The sequence below is a fragment of the Vigna umbellata genome, chromosome 4 (assembly GCF_029865625.1).
Source record: "Vigna umbellata cultivar VRB3 chromosome 4, Vumbellata_1.0, whole genome shotgun sequence".
NCBI lineage: Eukaryota > Viridiplantae > Streptophyta > Magnoliopsida > Fabales > Fabaceae > Vigna > Vigna umbellata.
This window is the reverse complement of record NC_142168.1, coordinates 13,274,502-13,295,912: the sequence shown is the minus strand read 5'-3', so window position 1 is coordinate 13,295,912 and position 21,411 is coordinate 13,274,502. Positions and strand designations below refer to the sequence as shown.

General features: G+C 31.3%; 4 protein-coding genes across 4 annotated transcripts; 2 read left to right on the top strand and 2 right to left on the bottom strand.

Moving 5' to 3' along the window:
- Nucleotides 1–988: 988 nt before the first annotated feature.
- LOC124824676 (eukaryotic translation initiation factor 5-like) lies at nt 989–4,168 on the top strand. Its single transcript, XM_047297142.2, has 2 exons — nt 989–1,140; nt 2,306–4,168. Exon 2 carries the CDS (start codon nt 2,663–2,665, stop codon nt 3,995–3,997), a length of 1,335 nt encoding a protein of 444 aa, XP_047153098.1. The 5' UTR covers nt 989–1,140; nt 2,306–2,662; the 3' UTR covers nt 3,998–4,168.
- Nucleotides 4,169–5,724: 1,556 nt separating this feature from the next.
- Nucleotides 5,725–7,349, bottom strand: LOC124824449 (uncharacterized). The gene is made up of 7 exons (XM_047296884.2): nt 7,073–7,349; nt 6,912–6,983; nt 6,749–6,810; nt 6,504–6,654; nt 6,336–6,422; nt 6,153–6,242; nt 5,725–6,063 (listed from the first exon to the last, which is right to left on the bottom strand). Exons 1-7 carry the CDS (start codon nt 7,181–7,183, stop codon nt 5,956–5,958), a joined length of 681 nt encoding a protein of 226 aa, XP_047152840.1. The 5' UTR covers nt 7,184–7,349; the 3' UTR covers nt 5,725–5,955.
- Nucleotides 7,350–14,378: 7,029 nt separating this feature from the next.
- LOC124824684 (carboxypeptidase) lies at nt 14,379–18,184 on the bottom strand. The gene is made up of 2 exons (XM_047297156.2): nt 17,879–18,184; nt 14,379–14,817 (listed from the first exon to the last, which is right to left on the bottom strand). Exons 1-2 carry the CDS (start codon nt 18,126–18,128, stop codon nt 14,663–14,665), a joined length of 405 nt encoding a protein of 134 aa, XP_047153112.1. The 5' UTR covers nt 18,129–18,184; the 3' UTR covers nt 14,379–14,662.
- A 211-nt stretch (nt 18,185–18,395) lies between these two features.
- Nucleotides 18,396–21,409, top strand: CLPP3 (CLP protease proteolytic subunit 3). Its single transcript, XM_088112514.1, has 5 exons — nt 18,396–18,719; nt 19,115–19,229; nt 19,711–19,886; nt 20,737–20,832; nt 20,954–21,409. Exons 1-5 carry the CDS (start codon nt 18,432–18,434, stop codon nt 21,236–21,238), a joined length of 960 nt encoding a protein of 319 aa, XP_087968640.1. The 5' UTR covers nt 18,396–18,431; the 3' UTR covers nt 21,239–21,409.
- The last annotated feature ends 2 nt before the right edge of the window (nt 21,410–21,411 follow it).

The window sequence follows — 21,411 nt, the reverse complement described above, 5'->3', positions numbered from 1 at the left end:
CTACTATTCAAGTACACTTTCTTTTTTTTAAAGACTAAATTCTCATAATGCTCTTTTATAATTTTGAAGGTTCTTTGTTGTTGGAATTTTGTTTTCTGAGGAATAAATTTTTAACAATATTTTTCTCTTTTGTATATAAAAAATTTATAACCTTTTATAAACTCATGTGAATATAAATTTAAAAAATATATTTAATATAATGTTTGTAAATTAGTTGGGATTAAAGAATTTGAGAAAAAAAAAACAAGTAACTATGTATTGTATTAATTAAATCTCATTATCCATACACGACAAATTGATGAGATATATAAACAACTAAAAATTTACAAACAATTGAGAAAAAATCAATACGCTTTTAATTAAAAATATTTAATATTAGAAAAACTCGGTCACAAGGTATTGTATTACACTAACACATGCGATTTTAAACTTAACGAGACTTAACCTAAATAAACATGGTCCTATATTAATGCAATGTTAAGCTTAAAAAGAGTTAACCCATATAATAAATGTGGTTGTATATGAGTGCCATGTTTACCTAGAAAGTAGGCCTTTTAAGCCATATGACACATATTTTTCTTCTAAAAAGAAATCTAATTTATTGGAAATTCCACATTTAATATTTGATTATTATTTTTCTTATGCGTATGATCATTTTATTTTTCATTAATTCTCACGTTCTAATTCGCTTACTTTCACCATTCTTCCAAAAAAAAGTATTGAAATGATTTATAATCAGTTTTATACGGTCGATTTATTATTAATTGCTTGTGAATATTTTTCATTCATAATACATGGATATTAAAATTAGAAAAAATATATAATAACTCACAAACTCAAAGCTGAAATTATATAAAAAAATTAAGTAAAATGAAAGAAACAAAAAAAAACCGAGGAAAGAAAAGAATGCTCTAGACCTCATTAAAATATTAATTAAATAAAATAGAAGAGTAGTTTGAAGTTTACACATAATGAGGGCTTTCATTGGTTGATATATATATAGACGTAAGGGCATTGGTTTTGCCCAGCCTCGTCTCCTTCACAAACTCTGAAGAAAGAGCCGCTTCTTCTAATCACTTTCTTCTCTTTCTCTTCGCTCCGATTCTTCTAGCCTTGCGTTCCCTTCAACAACTTCTGCAGGTATCGTCACCTCCATTCGTCGTATTTTCGGTTCTTTATTTTTCTCTTTTAACTCATCCGTTCCTTTTACATGATTTTTTTTTTTTATTGATGTAATCGTTTATTCTCATTCCGAGTTTCACCTGGAAAAACCTAGATCCGAAATAACTCTTGTTTTAGCTATTTCTGTTATCGGTTTTATTTATTTATTTATTGACGATTTGTTGTTGTTGTTCTTGATGGTGCTGCTGTTTTTGTTGCGGTAACATTTTGATGAGATTAAGATCTGATAATTTGTCGACGGTAATTTGGCGCCGTGTGTAACGGTGTTCTGTCTTACGCCAGCATTTGGCTCTAAACCTTTCCACGTTTGTTGTGTTATCGTCAAAATTATTTGTTATTATTGATGATTGATTGTTGAGATTGTAATTGTTTTATATTGTGTTGATTCGTAGTTAGGGTTTTTAGTTTCTGTCTGGATTAACTGGTTTTGTTTTATCTTGATTGGAAATTTTTTTGCATTGTGATGATTGATTGTTAGGATTAAAATTAATTTGTATTATGATTTTGATTTTGATATTAGGGTTTTCAGCTTCATTTTTGGAATATCATGTATTATCCTGATCTGGAATAATTATACCATTTTTTAAGGAAGGTGTTGATATAACAATAGTGATTATTTCTGTATAATAAGTTGATGAAACCTACATGCCAAAGCCTGTTGGCGGTGGCTGAAATTTGTTTTAATTTGGATTTGTCTGCGTTGGTTTTCGAATTGAGCCAAACAGATTCCATTAATTGATATTTCATATTCTTCTGTATTGGATTGGGCTTGATTGTGGTTGTTGTCGTTGTTGTTTCGCCGATCTACTTGGTATTAGATAGAATTGTTGTCCATTACATAAGTCATTTTGTAAGGTGCTTTTAGGAGATTGACTTCAGTAATGTGAAATATGCAGCATTATTACTACTATTTTTTATACGGTGCGGTGGCTTTTATTTTTCTTTAATATTTTCCAATTGTAAGTAATACCTATTCCTTGTGGCTATGTGGTTATTTGATTTTGCGATATATTGTCGAAGTTGTGTACCTTTTACCTTTATAATATTGCCCCCTTTACAAAGTGCTTTAAGCAAGTGTTTTAGAATTGTAATTGAAATAATGTAACTTCTGGTTTTGACGTAGGAATCCTGCAAGTTCTGCTGTAGCAGATTTCAAGGTGAAGGTGTCACGTTGAAGTTTCTTTCATGTTTGAACGGGCTATTATCCATTTGGGAGCAATTGAGTTGCTTGGAGAGTGTTTTTCGTCTTCTAGAAAAAAGAACAGGCTGGTGCTGAGGAGGCTCGGCTGTATGCATCGTGCACCTTACCAGGAACACTCTGAGCTTTGTAGTTGCTGTCCCACGATTTCTCAAGGAGGATCTTTGTGATAATAATCTACTGATCAACATCATTATTGCTTCTGCGCTAACTTTGAATTTCAGTATCAGCCACCTGTGGCGTCTAGCGTGTTTCTTTGAGACTTTCAGGATTTGTGTCATCATGGCCTTACAAAACATTGGTGCTGGTAACAGTGACGATGCCTTCTACAGGTACAAGATGCCAAGAATGATCACCAAAATAGAGGGCAGAGGTAATGGCATCAAAACAAATGTTGTCAATATGGTTGATATCGCAAAAGCCTTGGCAAGGCCAGCTTCCTACACAACAAAGTATTTCGGATGTGAGCTTGGAGCCCAGTCAAAGTTTGATGAGAAAACTGGAACATCCCATGTTAATGGCGCACATGATACTGCAAAACTTGCTGGCCTTCTTGAAATCTTCATCAAGAAATATGTCCAGTGTTATGGTTGTGGAAATCCAGAAACTGATATCTTAATTACCAAGAGCCAAATGATCCAGCTGAAATGTGCTGCTTGTGGGTTTGTGTCTGACGTTGATATGAGAGACAAGCTAACTACTTTCATCATTAAAAACCCTCCAGAAGTTAAGAAAGGATCCAAAGACAAGAAGGCTATGAGGAGAGCTGAGAAAGAGAGACTGAAGGAAGGTGAAATGGCTGATGAGGAGCAGAAAAAACTGAAGAAAGAGGTTATTAAGAAGAAAGGAACTTCCTCTTCTAAGGATGGTGCTCCGAAATCTACCACTTCAAGGAAAAAGGCAAATGGCTCCGATGAAGACCGGGCATCGCCTCCCCGCAGTCAAATTGATGACAAGAATGAGGCTCATGACAAGGAAGATGTGGACGACGACATAGAATGGCAAACCGATACATCACTGGAGGCTGCTCGTCAACGAATCCAGGAACAGCTGAGTGCTGTGACAGCTGATATGGTCATGCTCTCCACAGATGAACCAGAGAAGGAGGAGAAAACCAGAACTAAGGTAAGTGATAATTCTGAGAATGGTAACTTTTTGACGTATAGGACACTGGTTGCAGAAGTGAAAGCAAATTTGAATAAAGGTGTCGAGGCACAAGAGTTGGTGTCCCATCTAGCAGCGCTTCCGGCATCTGCTCAGGAGAAGATGAGTGCTCTGTATGAAGCCCTGTTTGAGGGCATCGAGAAAGGGTTTGCAAAAGAAGCAACTAAGAAGAAGAACTACCTTGCTGCTGCAGTTGCCGAGGAAGAGGGTTTGCAGTTGTTACTGTTGTGTGCAATGGAGGAATTTTCTTGTAAGTCTACTTCCAATGCGTTGAAGGAAGTTGCCCTGGTTCTGAAGGCACTCTACGACGCTGATGTGTTGGAGGAAGAGCACATAGTGCAGTGGTATCAAAAGGGACTGAAAGGGGATAATAAGAACTCTCAGATATGGAAGAATGCTCAGCCGTTCATTGAATGGCTTCAGAATGCAGAATCAGAATCGGATGAAGAATAAGAATGTGTGTGGAGTTTGTTACTTCTGTTGCTTTGCGTCTTTTATTTTGAATAAAGGGTCTGGTGTGCCCTTTAGGTTATTGCTCGTTGTTTTAAAACTAGACAATATGATGTTTGCTTTTGTTTCGAAACTCTTTGTTAAATTACGATGATGAGACTCTTTTTTATTGTTGTTTGGTTGTTTTTTTACGTTGAGCTGTTCCGTCCACATTGCAAAAGCATTTGAAAACAAAGATCCACGTTGTTATGACTTTACCTTAAAAAGGGTGATCGTGATAAAATGATTTTGAAAATTGCTTTGGCGGGTTGAATTTCGCCTTTGATTTTCCAGGCATTCAAATTTTACGAAATATATCTTTTTATTCTCCAAATTTAATTTTTTAATTTTGTTCTTTACATTTGAAAGTGTTCATGTTTTAGTGTGGCCTTTATATAAAAGAATAATCGTACGAGTACTTTAGAGTTTGCGGTATTGAGAAGATTTATCTTTTTAGGGTTTACGGATTTCACTCTAATCTAACTTTGAATTTAGAAGCAAAATATATCAAGGTTTTTAAATGGTTATTGCACAGAATATTTTTTTTATTGTTATAATGGAAAATTAATTTAAATAGATAATAGAAAAATCATTAAAAATTTCCAAATTCGTTCTTGTAAAACGGAGTACGAGAAAGCAGGTCCATGTTTCATTTTTTATAAAGCAAGCATGTAATCCAACTGAGTTAATTTATAAATTTTATTGAGATTTTGGATTGAAACGTGTTGTTATTATTTTATGTTTATGTGGTTCAGTTTATGTTTTATTAGTCTTATGGCTTGTGTTGCTATTATATATTTATGTGGTTAAGTTTATGTTTTATTAGTCTTATGACTTTTTAGTGAACTTTCTTCGTTAATAGTTAAAAAGTTTAATAGTTTTTTTTTTGTGTTGTATAAGTTTTTATATATTTTTTTTGTCTTTTTTGATAACAATTGTGACTTTTTCTTGAATTTTAGAGTTTTTATATTATATTATTATATATTTTTGTTTATTTTTCTATTAGGATGATTTTTAAGGTGAAGATAATAATGTTTTTTTATTAATAACTTGTTTTTTCAACAAGTGATATATGGTTTAGATGATCGATTTATACATGAGTACAATATCATATCATTGTATCAAAAAGTCTCTTTAGAGATTCAGATAAGGATATGATCATTGTATCCTTAGATAAGTATTATTAGAAATTCAAAATATGTCTATGTAAAAAGGGGTATTTATTATTAGGAATACTTCAACAGAAGGAAAATTGTACCGATACGAAAGATACTCGATTTTGAATGAGAAATCAAGCGAGTTTAAATCCCTTAGATAAAAATAAAAAAATAAACATCATATAAAAGTGAAAATCTAATTTTAAGATTTTGGATTAATAGCAGTGTAAATTTCTTGTGATTGGACTTATATTTAACTAGTGTTTGACTTCTCAAACCTCATCCTTTCCCTCTGTAGAATCATTAAATTGTTGGTAAATCCGGCTCAAAATCAAACTTATATAACATTCTCAACATGAATATTTTGATATCTAAAGTTAGAATTGTTTCTTATCCTGAAATCACTATTTTATTTATTTATAAAAAGAATGCTAAATTATTTCATATCGAATTACTTATTTTACAGCTTGTAACAAAGTGATCCTAAATGAATAGTGAATGGAAAAAAAATGGTAAAAGAATGTAAATTAAAATTCAACCCATTTTATTTTGCCAGAAGCAATTGGTCGAGGAACTACAACGTACGTCTCTATTTATCCGTGTTTACGATTTTTATCAACCTTTTCTTTTCCGGTAGAAGACGTTATATATTGTATATACAATAACATCTAATTACACTAATAAGACTTTCAACGGAGTAATTACATCAAAATTCTCTTCAATTTGTTCTGTTTTTGCTCTTAATTTTGACATTAAAGATAATGATTACTCCATTCTGAAGTTTACCACTGAATCATTTATACGAATGACACGCAACTGAGGCTGTCCTATATCGTTTTCCTGGGGTCCTTGCACAGGAGACTGCTCATGACCCTGTACAAAAGAACAAAAACAAAACTAAGTACTTTGGAAGTCACATCTAACTTGGTGAAAACGATGAAGAACAAACATAATTTCATAACCTGGTATTGAAACTGATGGATTGAAATAATAGCTTTAACCATTATATAAAATGGTACAATAATCATTCCAATATTTGTCAACACCACTGACTGCAAAGCATTGAAGAAAATAAATTTTCTTAGAGTAATGTTCTCAAAACAGTCAACTGGTGTTATTATGTACACGCACACATGTTTTCTTACCATAAACACAGTGAACGAATATGCTCTTGCTCCTCTGAGTATAAATATGATCGGAAGGGTATGGCGTAGAAGAAGAAGACCAATAAACTGCAATAATAGAATTGGAAACAACCTTATGCTAGGAATTTACAGCAAAACATACATGTTTAGGGAGAAAAAGGAAATTACAATAATGGTAACAATGCGGCAAAATATCAAGCTTCTTGTAGAGGGTGCTGCTGCATACTCAAAGTCTAGGTCTAGGAATTCATTATTAGCACTAAACATTGCTGTGAACTGATGGTTTTGAAGCTCCCTTCTTGAAATCTCCCAGTTCCCTCTGACAACAATCTTGTATCATCATTTCATCACACAAAGAAGAAATATATATATATAAATTATGATTATGAATTCAATGACTATTTAACACGTACCCAAAAGAATCATAGTGTAATAGAGGAGGCAGTGGAGGTACAGTATAGCCAGGCTTGAGTTGCTGCAGTTACCAAAGTGGGAAAAAACTCAAACACTTGTTCATTAATATGAATAAATTATGAGAACACCGATTTCTAAATAAGATGATATCTTAGAACAAACCTGTTGGCAAATTTCACATGTAGTATCACCTTTCTCATTGCACCATCTTTGAACACAGTTTTGGTGTGCATACTACAATGATCAAAAGAGAAGGTGTCAAAAACTCAGATAGGTAAAATCATGGTTTAGCAATAATCATTCTAATTTAAAGGTAATCTTACCTTCAATGTGCCACAGCAAGAACAGGGTGCATCCATGGTTGATTCTTCATCCTCACTGTGACATATTCGACATTCCACCAATCTATTAGATGACATAATATGTTCATCCATCTAAATCATGTCTCAACTAACACAGTCCTATAAAACCAGTTTGTATTATACTATAAATTTGTCTAACAACTTGTTTGTTGTAATCACGAATGGATTTCTAACCCTTTGAACATCAGAAATTACAAGCACATTATGAATGAGTTCCATCCATCTTTTCATGCATGCAGTTTATTCTTTATAATTATGAGCAGACAATTATTTTTTTCTCGTGTTTGCTTAAGGTGGTACGTTTAACAAGAGAAGAGAAAAGAACTTCCACATATACACGGAAGGTATGCTGTTAACAATCTGCAAAACAAACAAAATGTTTCATGACAGACAAGTATATGAATCTTGACATTGCTTATGAACATTGGCATTGGAAGATCAAGTTTTTTATATAGATGCTTTTCCAAATGTTTTATTGGTCAAAACCTTTCTCTCACTTTTCCTTGGCTTTCTCCCTTCTAAGGATGATGCCTCACAGGCATATCGTAATCCGTAGGTGGGACATGAGTCGATGTAGTACTAATAAAAACAATCGTATCAAAAAACAAAAAGTATTAAAATAAATAAGAAATTCTGAGACCAAACATAACAAAGTTGGTAATCATGTTTTTTCATGTTTAAAATTTAGGTGACAAAAAAGATACTTGTTTACCACTTTTGTTTTACAAAGAAGGGACAGAGTGGGGTACTAATGTTTACAGTAATGTGAGAATTTCACAGTTAAATTTGTTTTAGAATTCATTTATATCTTTGTTCTTGTTGGACACTTTCTAATAGTGATGCTGATGCATGTGTGGTCAAATTTAAATGATCTTTGTGCCAGACAATTTTTAGGTGATTACAAGTCAACTCCATTAATTATGTTTGTTTTCCTATTTTACAATTTATTTTTGTTTTTGTTACCAATCTTTTGCTGGGTTTAGGTTTTATCTTTCAGAATTATTTAGATAAATAATCATGGTTGAGAGTGTTCTATTAATTAAAAATTAGATTAATTTAAAACATATATATATTATTTTACAAATTGATTGTATAAAGTTAAATTAAATTTAAAGTTTATTTCTTAATTATCACAACAGATAAATTAAATAGTTCATGGTTCATCAAATGTCAAAATAATAAATTCTAACTATTTATTGTATTTAATATATATATATATATATATATATATATATATATATATATATATATATATATATATATATATAAAATAAGGCTAATATTTGTGTGGTGTGTGTTTGTTAGGTTTAACAAACCTAAAAGCTATTTACAGGAATATGAATATCATTAACTCTTTGTCATTTTGAATTACGTACTATGCATCAGAAATCTAATATTGATCTTAATTAAGTTGTGCATAGTTATGAATTTATGATGTAAACAAGACTTTTTTTTTTTGGTTACCAAGATGTATTCTTACTGTTATTTGAAGAATTTGTCTTATAGATGAAACTTATGATTTGATTAATAAAATTTTAAATTAGATGTTTGAATTATGATTTTGATTAAATATATATCTGTTAATTGAAATGCTGAAATGTGGTTGTCTTTGAATTGAAAATAATAGAGGTTATTTTGAAGTGAATTGTTACATTTTACATAATAATGTTATACATAATTTACTCACTAGATTAAAATTCACCCAACAAATTAAAGATAATGAGTATGGATATTCATTTATATGAATTATGTTTATGGAAATTCATTTGTTAAGTGAATTATTATGATACACAAATGTTTTTCTTTACCAAGTTGAGATAGAAAATTTTCTTTCAACAATTGTAGTAGAAAACTAAATTTGTAATGTAGTCAACCTACATATCAGTGAATGATTCAAAATTTATTCAATTTTTCAAACTTTCATTCAACAAATTAACATACTAATTTAAGTTTGAAGTTATATTTGAATACGTAAATCAATTATGTTTACCTTTTGGAATTAACAAAAATAATTCATGAACATTTATACAGGAAATTGTACTTTTATTTATTATTTTAAATGTTTATCACTTTTTTTATACTAAATAAATATTATATATAGATATTACTTATAATTTAATTTTAATTTCTTGAATTAAATAAATTGCTATTAATTTTAAAATAAAGTTATATCTTATTTTTTATAAAAATCATTTTCTAATCTTCAAGTCATTAACAAGTATAGTTTTAAATTTAACTCTTGCAAATAAATTAGGAAAATTGAAGTAGTATTTTCATTCTTTTATACACACACACACACAAACACTATATTTAATATTTCCAATGACTTAAAAATAGTTATAATTATTTACAAAGTATATTTAAACACACTTGCAAGCATACTATTTATCAAAATTGTTTAATTAGTTTTAAAAAGTTTTACTTTAAAATAGTAAAAATAATTAAAATATACAGTAGTTTTCTTCAAATAAAAATAGACGAACGAGGAAATAAAAACAAAATCATCCCACAGGCATTCCAGAAAATTTACCACTAAGTTTTAAAAATGAACTTGACTTTGTAACCAAAAAAGGAAAAAAAGTTGACTACCAATGTCGAGATACATTGGTTTTACCTACAGTTACTGAAAATACTTTTAAATATATTCAGAAACATGAAAATCTTAAAAAGTTTAGTTGGGATGATTAATTTTGGTGGTTGAAAATGGGAACATGTAAGCCCATTTTTCAAGTTGAAGCATAAAATAAAATATAAGAAAAATGAAATTATCAATAGATAGGAAAGAACGCGAGGTACATCGTATGCAGGCCAAATCATCTCACTCAAGAAAACTATAAGTGAATCTTAATAAGATTTGTTAAAAGAAAAAAATGTAAGGATGTTGAAAACAAATAAATAAAAAAAAACATTTTAACCAATGGAGATTTAACTGGACTAAAGATAACAGTAATTTATAATATGAGATTTAAATGGACTAAAGATAAAAGTAATTTATCATATATAAAGATAATGAATTTTCAATTTTAAGTTGGTTTAGTAGGATTTACTTAAGCATAAATTTAATTCTTGATATAATATTAGATTCTTTCCAAAATTTATGATAATCAAATTTTTGTATATTATACGGTGGACGTGTTCATTCATTTTTGTGAAATTGTATGTTTAAGTTCATATAAGAATCAAGTTATGTTATAATATATACGTGATGTGGTGGAAAATTATCTTATAAAACTAATTTTGTGACAATTACTCACTTTTTAATATTAACTTAACTAATATTTAAAAAAAATCTTTCAAAACACAAATATATATGGTTTTTAGAGCCTATCAGTATGCTATATTGGTGAATTCAATGATAAAGAACACAAAATTAGATCAAATGACTTTGTTTTTAAAATTAATAGTAGAAAAATGGGGTAGTTTTTGCTAGTCTTGTGTTGCTAATATGAAATTTTTTATTTAACAAAGTAATATTGATACAAAAATTAGAAAAAAGAAAAGAAAATTTGTTTATAGATCTAAACTCAAACTGATATCAGAGTCTATAGAGCTAACTATATAATATATATATGTATAATACACGCATGAATATTGTAGCATTCTGTGAGTTTTTTCGTTCATGGCTTCTCAGATTTTGACAAATTGTTAATAGGAGAAATTTCATAAGAAAGCAGAAAAAGGGTTTGAGCAATGCTTTAATATCGATCCTTTTCAAGATTCATCACTTGATTTTCTCGTTAGCATAAACCAAAGCTAGAAAATATGGTCTTTCCGATTTGGAATGCAGAAAACAAAAGGGTTGCAGAAGAAATTGGAACACTAAAAGCTAACAGTGTTACCATCCCTAATGCAAAGCTTGGTCTAGTCTCCATCAAAACACTCTGCAGCAACCCTATTGCATTACAAACATCTTCATCGTACTGATCATAGTACTGTTTCTCCCAATCCATCCACTCAGCAGGTGCCTCTCGATTCATCTCTAACATCTTCGTCTTCTTTATGCGCAGTCTCAGCACTATCATGCTCTCATCCACCAGTTTACCCTCTTCGTTTTTTCCATAACTTGCTCTCGCAACTCTAATGTTATGACCCTTTCTTCTGCTCTGACGAAGGCGCTTAGGAAGAGTTGGTCTGCAAGATGAAAGATACGAAGAACCCTCCATTCTTAACCTAATAAAATTTCTTAACTAGGTTTTTTGTGTCTGTTGTTTTAGGATGTTGTGTATGAGAAATGAAGAGAGGGTGATACTTATAGCTTATAAGAGATGGATGTGCAATGGAACTGTGTGTAATAAGGCCAACGATTAACATATTTTTCATGTTCTCTCCAAACTCAGAACGCCGCCCGTGCGTTCATATACAAGCAAAGGGAGAAAGATTAAAAGTAAAGTGTCACTGTTTTCGATTTTCTGCATTATTATTTCTGTATCTTTTAAAGAAAATTTTTGTGTATATTGATGTTTTCATTTTTATTCATTTTTTTTATCGAGACCATGGCCTTGCAAATAGGAAATAAGATTTTAATTATGGTTTTATTGTTACTTATGTTTTTAAAAGACTTTTTATCACTCAAAAGAGTCAAATTTTTATATAAATAAGTGTTTAATAATGTTCCATAATTTATTAAAAAATGGTTAATAATATCTGAAAATATGATTATTATAATTTAAAATATTATATATTATAGCATTAAGTTAACCATAATTGATTATAAAGATCAAAATATGGTACAAAATTATAACTTTTGTAATAAATACACAAACCATCTTGTGATCTCTTGTTTCCTATTGATTCTTATATTTGATGGTGAAAAGCATTATTGTTATATTGAAAAGTGATTATTAAAGGTTAATAATTATGACTAATGATGTGTTTATCGTCAAATATGGAGGCTAATCAATCATTTTTGTTCTCTCAAATAAGTTGGCGGCGTATCAAAATACATCTATCTAATCATATCAATTATAAATATTCATGATAGACAAGATATAATTTAGGAAGGTGCAAGTAATGCCTTCATACATCTTTTTATTTTCATATTTAAATAATAGACAAAAATGCCGTAAAAAATTCTCCAAGACACATTTTAAGCATTTCTTTTATTGAAATTTTTTAGCATTTTTATAAAAAGTGTGAAAACTATTTTTTATTTATGCTCTTCCTAATTTTAATAAAGTTTAAGCATAAAATATTAGAAAATGTATGGATCAAATAAATCCAATCTTTTACCCTTTAATTTCGAGTGTTGAGCGATTTGTAATTCTTACGCAACTTTCAGAAAAATATATTTAATTTCACAAGTACTGAAATGAATTGACCTAATATAGAATGTAGTAATTGAATGAGATCATGCTAAATTATAAGGGTTAGAACTACATATATCACTAACATATGTAGCTAATTGAAATGAACTATAACATATAAAATCACATACTATTGTTACCAAAGTTGAGTTATAGCTTAAAAGCTAATGATATCTTATTATAAGAGAGTATAGAAGAAAAATTATTAAAAGTATAATTCAAAAGTTTGATTTGTTTATTTTTCATAACTGGAATCAAAACCCACAAAAAAACACTGACTTTTTCAGTTTTCAACTTGTAAAGTTTTTTATCCGATGATTGGTTTTTCCAATTCGACAATTTTAAGTATTTTGTTATTCATAACTATGTAAAATAATTGAGCATATAAATATATATATATATATATATATATATATATATATATATATATTCAACATTTTCGATCTCGAGTTTATATGCTTATGTAAAACTATAATAATTTTTTAAGATTCAAAACTTTCAAATAATTTTTTGGTTATTTGAAAACCTGCACCATTCAAGATTCACAGCTTCCATCTGATGAAACCAGAGACAAGGCTACAAAGAAAAAGAATCAAACTTAAAGCATGCAGTGGAATCTTAAACCTAATACTCGTTATGTGAGTACAAACAATGTTGTCAGAAATAATGTTTGATAATATATATAATTAACTGTGAACGATGATCCAGTAACCGTGTTGGTTTGTATACTGTGCTGATATACGCGGATGCACCGCGTGTGTTCTTATCATTATGGACAAGAACAGTTTGATGATGATGATGAGAACACCAGACTTCAACAAAAAGATAATATGCTTTTCAAAATGTTGAAATTTTGAGCTCCATATGTTTGTTTTACTGCACCTAATTGTGTTAAGGAAAATGATACTTGAACAACCATTTTTGACAACATTTAGACACGCGCACACGTGTCTAAATTTGAGTGGTCCAGTTGGAAAAATTAAATGAAAATGGACCACTCAAATTTAGACACGTGTGCGCGTGTCTAAATGTTGTAAAAAATGATTGTTCAAGTGTCATTTTCCTTGTGTTAAAGTACTAAATTCTGTTTGTTCAGTTTAGTGGACCCCAATCATTAATTTCATTTTACGATTACTAGAAACATTAACGAATTATATGCTGTATATCGAATCAGATGAATGAGTATTATTACATAATCAGTTGCCGAAACCTTAACCTGAAATTTCCTGCACCGACCAACGACACCATAGCAAGAACAAAACAGTAGATTTTGGGCATATATTCTTATATAGTTTGAGAAGCATCTTTGTTCTAAATAGTAGGTATATTTATATATGGATTGACTTAGGAATAACTTTATATACGCGTATATTTTATAGAATTTATATATTAAATTAGTAATTATATTTTAATTTAAATATGAACAATATAATTTTTGTATAGTAATTACAATGAATAATTGATTCGATTAATTACAAACTTAAATAAAGAACGATAACGAGTTCATGTCGAATAGATAATGTAAAATGACAATGCGGCACAAAATTACTGTATTTTAAACTTTAATTAAATATAATCATTTTATTTTATCTTGTTATTCTCTCACTTTAATTCATAAACAAGTTTTCTTGCATGTATTTAACAATCATTAATTCATTTATTGTTATAGTTTTTTTTATAGTTTAGACAATAATTTATTTTTTTGTTTTGTTGTTGATTAAAGGTTTAACTTTAACACATTTTTATCTTTAATTTTATTGTCAATTAGATACTTGTAAGACGCAACGAAGATATAAAATATTGAAACAAAATTATTGTTTACAATATTTATATAAAAAAATGGTAAGGCAAGATTAAAGCAGTTTGTTATATTTAAATGGATTTCTAACCATTAGAGAAAAGAAATAAAGAAATGGTCTTAAATATACTTTTAAAATTAAGATTAACTAATATATAAAATAAAGTAACCTAAAAAAAGTAATAAGAACGCTTTTACAAATTAATTTGTTAAGTTAATTTTTACAAAAACTCTTCCCATGCTCAACTTTATCCATAAATTATACACCTTGGGTACCAGATTAGATGTGTAGTCCACACTTTGTTTTGCATCTGGGCAACATTTAAATTTTCTAAAATTATTCAAGGAATCTAAAATATTACACATGAGTTTAGAAACCATATATAGTTACAAGAAAAATAAATGGAAGAAGTGAATTTGATTCATGGATGATGATGAATGACATGTGCATCAATCATCATATGAGGCATGAGGAGAAGATGTGCAACCAGGATCAAATGGATCTTCAGAACCACAGCAATGCCAATACTGCAAAACTTTGCCAGAGTCAGGAGTATTCATGGTGCCCCCTTCATACACACTCTCAAACTTTCTCTTAGTTTCTCCTGTGGTAGAGATGTGAATCAAAGCCAACTTAAATCCAAACAGTAATGCAAATTAATAACATAATATTGAAATTTGGAATCCACAATTTTTCATCAATGTAATGGTTAGACGAAATTCCCAAGGTTAACATTTTGCCCCAATTAGGATTACACTATTTTAAGAGTGAAATCATAAGATCAACAAGGCAAGAATGCTTCATCATGAATTGTTCTTTGAGCTTTGTCAGCAGAAAATACTAATATGATGCCATACAGCATAGGATCTAGATAAGATAATAAGATTTCTAGCTTTCCTTCCCTGTAGCATTAAATTTATATGTGTTAGTTTAAATCAGGGCAAATTACAAACTAGATTTACTCCTTACAAATTAATTTTGTAAGGTGAGATTTACATTACTTATATTTTGTAAATCTGAAACATATGACTAGATATTTTTGGATGATCCGATAACAGATAGTATGATAGACTCAACATACTTTGTTAGGATAGATTTTGAATAACTCTGATATCATCTTAAAACGTGGAGTTTGACGCCAAGTGAAAATGGTAATAGAGTCAACAATACAAGGTGGACTCACATTGTAAAGTTCCTAGACTACCCATCTGTTCCATCTCACTAGAGAATGGTTCTAATGTATCAAGGATCTCAATGCTAAGAATGGTTTCAACCTCTATGTTCTTCATATATATTACCTGCCAATGTAAAAAACAAGGAACTTATCGGTTGGTTCCCTCTTGAACCACGAAAAATGTTCAAATACTCTTATTTGAAGGGCCCTTGAGACAGGTGTCCACACTTTTATAATCGTCCACAGTGGAACCCAAGCCTTTCACCAACTAATTGTCATATATAGCCAACTGAAAAAATTGTTCACGGATCAGACTTACAACAAGTCTGAAACATTTAGTTGAATTTCATGATAAGTTACCAGAGGGACTAATACAGAGAATAAAAGCAACCCCAATTCAGTTGGTTGTTAGCCAATGGCCACTCTTACTAGACAAGCAATAACCTAATAGGGGTGTTAGTGAAGGGGTGGGATAAACATTCTCCATCCTTGAAAGGTTTGAATTCAGCTGTGGACAGTTAAAATAGTGTGGACACCCATGTTAAGGGCTGCACCGATGCCCTTCAAATATGGGTACTCGAACATTTCCATGGTTTAACAGATAAGATTCTCCGTTTTTTGCATTGCCAAGTTGTATATATATATACAACGTAGATGTCAAAACCATCCTTAGTGTTGAGGTCATTGATACATGAACCATTCTCTAATGAGAAGGAACAAGATGTAGTCAAGGAACTGGACAATGTCAGTCCACCGGTATTGAAATGAGTCCATCACCATTTTCACTTATGTGTCAATCTACTTCTTAAGAAGTATTGGAGTCATTCAAAATCTATCCTAACAAAGTTAATTGTTTGTTGGGCCTATCATGTCATCTGTTATCCTCACAAGTATCTAGTCTTACTTTTGAGATGTGCATGCTTAGTTGTGAATGGGTTATATTGGAAATCCCGTATCAACTAGAGAAACCAGTTATATAAGTAGGTAAAAACTTTATCTTCCAAGCTAGTTTTGTAGAGTTGAGTTAGACTTAAAGTCTACTTCTTAAAATTTATAATCCATTTCTAAAACAAATAGGAAATTTCCCCCCTGAAATGAAGGTAATGAATGGATTTTATAGGCAAATGCTACATGTCACAACTTCTAACTATTCAGTTGAGTCAACTTAAATTTCACAGTGATACTCCTAGTCCAATATGAGGATGAAAGATGTTTCCACCACGTTTCTACTGGTACAGAGACATAGCTTTCAAGTCCCAAGGAAAAGAAAGTAGTTAAGGATAAGGTGAACAAGAAAAAGCATTGTGATAGCTTTTAAAAAGGTTAGAAGATAGCAATAGTTGTTAAGTCCTACAATGCACTTAGTGGAAGCCCTTCTATACCTCTCAAGATTCTAGTATATCAATATCTCAAATAGCAAATGAAAGGAATTTGGTTTTCACCATACCATATCAGATATAACAAGTCTTTGATAATGGTTTTTATAACTACATACAAATCCATCATATGGGACTTTCGAAGTAAAGAATTAAAGATAATATTTATATCTTAGCCATACTTTATCAGCCAAACCTCCATGAAGACAGCAAAATTTAAAAGAGAAAACAAAAACTATGTTATGGGAAATTAACTTGGTCAAATAAACCAGCTTATCTTCACCTAATTGACATCAATTAATCAAACGTGAGCTTTTTTGCCAGGAGTTTAATTAAATGATTTGAGATCATTGTAAGAATTCTTATTTTTCATATCAAACATGAGCTTCTGAATGAGACAATAAGTCTTGGAGGAACAAATACTTATTTACGTTTACCCAAACATTCATAATTCATGCAGAAATGAATTAGAGGGGACATTCCTAGACAGCTCAAGGTTTTGTGAGATAACATGCATTAATCGTCACAAGCCATTACAATTTATTAAGTAAAAATAGCAAAAGTCAGGTTTTATCACCTGTTTAGTATTATTTAAATCTGAAAATTTATAAAACATTCTAACGATCTGGACACAATCAAGAACATTTCAAAAGCTTATATAGACACTGAATTGAAACGCTACAATCACTTGGCTAAAATCAGGTAACTCCTCCAGCTTAACACAGTTAATAGGTGGAGTTTATCTTTGTCTAATTGGTTTCAATAATTGCAGTGCAACATTGAGGATTCCTTCACCAGGTCTTCTAAAGACGTCCAAAGCTGTTAAAGGGGTTATTTCATGTCAAAAGTGAACTTCTAAGTGGATGGATCAATTATAGTCAAGTTCTCATAAGAAACAGAATTATCTCCATGTTACGAGTTTCATCATCTCCTCTGTAATTAGATTAAGACTACAGAGAATAAATATCTAAAATTTGGGAACACATTTGTCAACAATAATTTGGGGCATTTCTCTACAATATTTCTCTTTCTTTTCAAGCCCATAAATTTCATAAGTAAAACCTAAACTTAGAGAGGGAAATAAGCATGAAGTAGGTGAGAAACGAAGTGGGTACCTCCAAAATGGGCAGTGTGAAATCGACAAGCAAGAGGGTGATTGAGAGAAGGGTCGAATTGGGTTTTGCAGTTCTTGCAAGTTCTGAGGTTGATGCTGCTTTTTTGGTTCAAACTTGAGCAACACCGAATAGATGGGTACGTGAGTATGTTTGCGTTGTTGGGCTTTGATGAAGTCATGCATTGAAATTGCAGAGTAAAAGGTGTTTTGTTTCCATGGAGAAGAGGGTACTGTGAAAAGGAAAGAGCCATGAACCAATCACAAAACACAGATAAGAAGGTTTCGATTCTCTGAACACTGTCTACAACATTTTCGTTTGTATTACCCTGGTAAAAGGTAGAGGGTAATTAAGGATTTTAGAAAAGTTTGGGGTGTAGGAAGAAAATTTTGAGCTGCTGGAAGAAAGCCCCGAAAAATAAAAAATCTGGAAATGGTTGGGCTGGAAGAGGAAGAATGAAGCCCAAATCTAGGTCCAAATCACCATGTACCAAAAACAAAATAAAAAGAAGGGGGGGGAGTGAGTGAAGAGAAGAGAAAGAAAATAGGAGAAGAAGATGGAGTTGAGTTTATCTTCAACATCGTGTATACCCTTACGCTCCAAGCTGAAGCATAAGCATGCCCTTTTCGACTCGCAATTTCCGACTTCCACAGCTTCAACCAAAACAAGAAAAACCAAACCTTTGTTTATCGTTAACGCCTCCAGACCAACCTTGTCCTCCAATTGGCTCGTTTCTCCACAGGATTTTTCTGCATCCACCGCTTCCCCATGGCTTCCCAGAGTCGAAGAGCTCGATACCACCAACATGCTTCTCCGTCAAAGAATTATCTTTTTGGGTTCTCAGGTTCTCTCTCGTATAAATATATTGGGGGTGGATTTTGTTGTTTCCTTATTTTGTGGATACCCTTTGTCTCCCTGATTATGTTTTTAGGGGGAATTTGCGAACTTGTTCATGTGGGTTCATTCTAAAGGACGCTCACAATAAATAAGAATGAAGAAACTTTATAGAGAGAGGGAGTGCAAACGGGAAAATTGATATGATAGTGTGTGAAATTGGTGAAGAGATGTTGTTTGGTGCTCTGTTAATTTTGGAGAAAATTTTGACGTGTTAATGTCAGTTATCCTGAACTGGGGTGCCCCAATATAACAAAATAAAAATAAAAAACACAGAAGGGAATGCAACTGAAGAGAGTGAGACAGTATTTGATGGGGTGTTTTTCAATTGTTTTGCTTGATCAGGTGGATGATATGACTGCAGATTTTATCATTAGTCAGCTTTTGCTTTTGGACGCTGAAGACTCAAAGAAAGACATTAAGTTATTTATAAATTCACCTGGTGGTTCTGTTACTGCTGGTATGTGTGCTTTTACGTGTTTATTTTTATTCACCAGAGACTAACGAATGCACTTGACTCGTAAGCCCAATTTTGTGATTAGATGTTATCATGTTTTAATGACTCAGTTTACTGTTTTGCTGCTTGTGGTAACATAAACAGACATTTAGCTTAGAGAGAATTGACTGCATCATTCTTATATATCTGCTGATATAATATAATTCAGAAACTACTGAGTTGTTGGTCTTTTTGTGCCCTGCTGTATTTTACTGATAAGACAAGAAATTTACTATACTGATTCACAAGTTAATTTGTATCTATGAGTTTTTGAATCTCGTTAGTGAAGGCAAATGATTGAATGTATTGAATTTGTGATGATAGGAAAGGAACCTTCTGTTACTGAAGTTTATGTCTTGTTAAGTGTAATGATTGTACTTCAGTGTAATGAATCTGAAATATGTATGTGGTATGCTAATTGCTCTTTGTTTATCGTTCAATGCAGGAATGGGAATTTATGATGCCATGAAGTTGTGCAAGGCAGATGTGTCAACTGTTTGCCTTGGGCTTGCTGCATCCATGGGTGCATTTATCCTTGCTTCTGGTACAAAAGGGAAGAGGTATTGTATGCCGAATTCAAGAGTTATGATTCATCAACCACTTGGAACTGCTGGTGGAAAAGTAAGATTTGCCTTCTTGTATCTTTTGGCTTTGTTGATTGTCAAAACGAATTAGGTCTGAAGTTTTTCATTATTATTTTCATTTTCCTTAAAATGATCAGGTTAAAAATAAAGCTAATTTAGATTTCAAGCATGTTAGAGAAGTGTAGGATGTAGGAGGAATACAATTCCCTTCACTGCAATTATCTATGTTAACTCATTTCCAAGTTGAGATGTGTAAAGAAAACCTGTGTTTTAAAAATAATACAGTCCAGAAAATGTTACTTAAATATAACTATGGAACTTATTAGCTGATTATATTTGATTTGTGTTTATGCTGATAACAAACGTTTTTCTCGTATACTCTATCAAGAAATGATACAAGTGGTTTATTACAAATAAATTTCAATCACCAAACATGCTAATGATAAGCTATTTGTCATTCTGAACTAACAACTGGTTTCTGTTTTTCTGATGCGGGTCATGAATTGTTTCATGTTTTTGTTATGTGCCAAACTATCAATCAAATTATAAACTAGCTGCATACCATTAATTTCAGTAAGTCGTGAGTTCAGCATTGTCTATCTTTTTACATATCTCAACATAGCTTTTAAGTTATAATGGGAGTCTTGGCACCTTGTTTAGCAAGCTGTTTCTTTTAGATGGCACATTAGATGTGCAAGCATGAGGTGGCTGTGTGGTGGATTGAATCTCTGATTTCAGTGTCTCGTCTGGTGTTAATGTTTTGGGTGTCTGTTAGGAATTCATAATTTCTGGTGTGATTATTATGCACATACAATATGCATATTAAGTTCTTCTCTTAATGGCTTTGAGCAAAAACTTTACTGATATATAATAAAATTTAATTGTAGGCTACTGATATGAGCATTCGTATAAGAGAAATGGCATATCACAAGATTAAGATCAACAAGATACTATCAAGAATTACAGGGAAGTCTGAAGAGCAGGTTAGATATTAGATGCATCCCCTTTTATCTAAATATGTCACATTACTATTTACCCTTCAATTTGTATAATTCAGATTGATCTGGTCACATTACTATTTACCCTTCAATTTGTATAATTCAGATTGATCTGGACACCGATCGCGACAATTTTATGAATCCATGGGAAGCTAAGGAGTATGGTTTAGTTGATGGCGTTATTGACGATGAAAAACCAGGATTGATTGCACCAGTTGTAGATGCAACACCACCGCCAAAAACCCGTGTGTGGGATCTATGGAAAGTTGAAGGAAGCCGGAAAGCGAAGAAAAATCTGCCGTCAGAGCACAAGCTTTTGAAGAAAGCTTCTAAAGGAAGTGATGGTGATAAAGGCAGTGGAAAAGAAGGAGAAGCACCCATTGCAGTATGAGTTAGGGAAGATCTGTTTATTTTAATTTGTTAATCACAAAAAAGGGGTTTTCTCACTTAGACATAGAGGGTCATATTCTACGTAATATTCATACTGTATATTAGTTATCATAAATTTCTTTAAATGTTTCGACTATTTTGATGCCTTGATGAATATAATGTTTTCTCCTCATG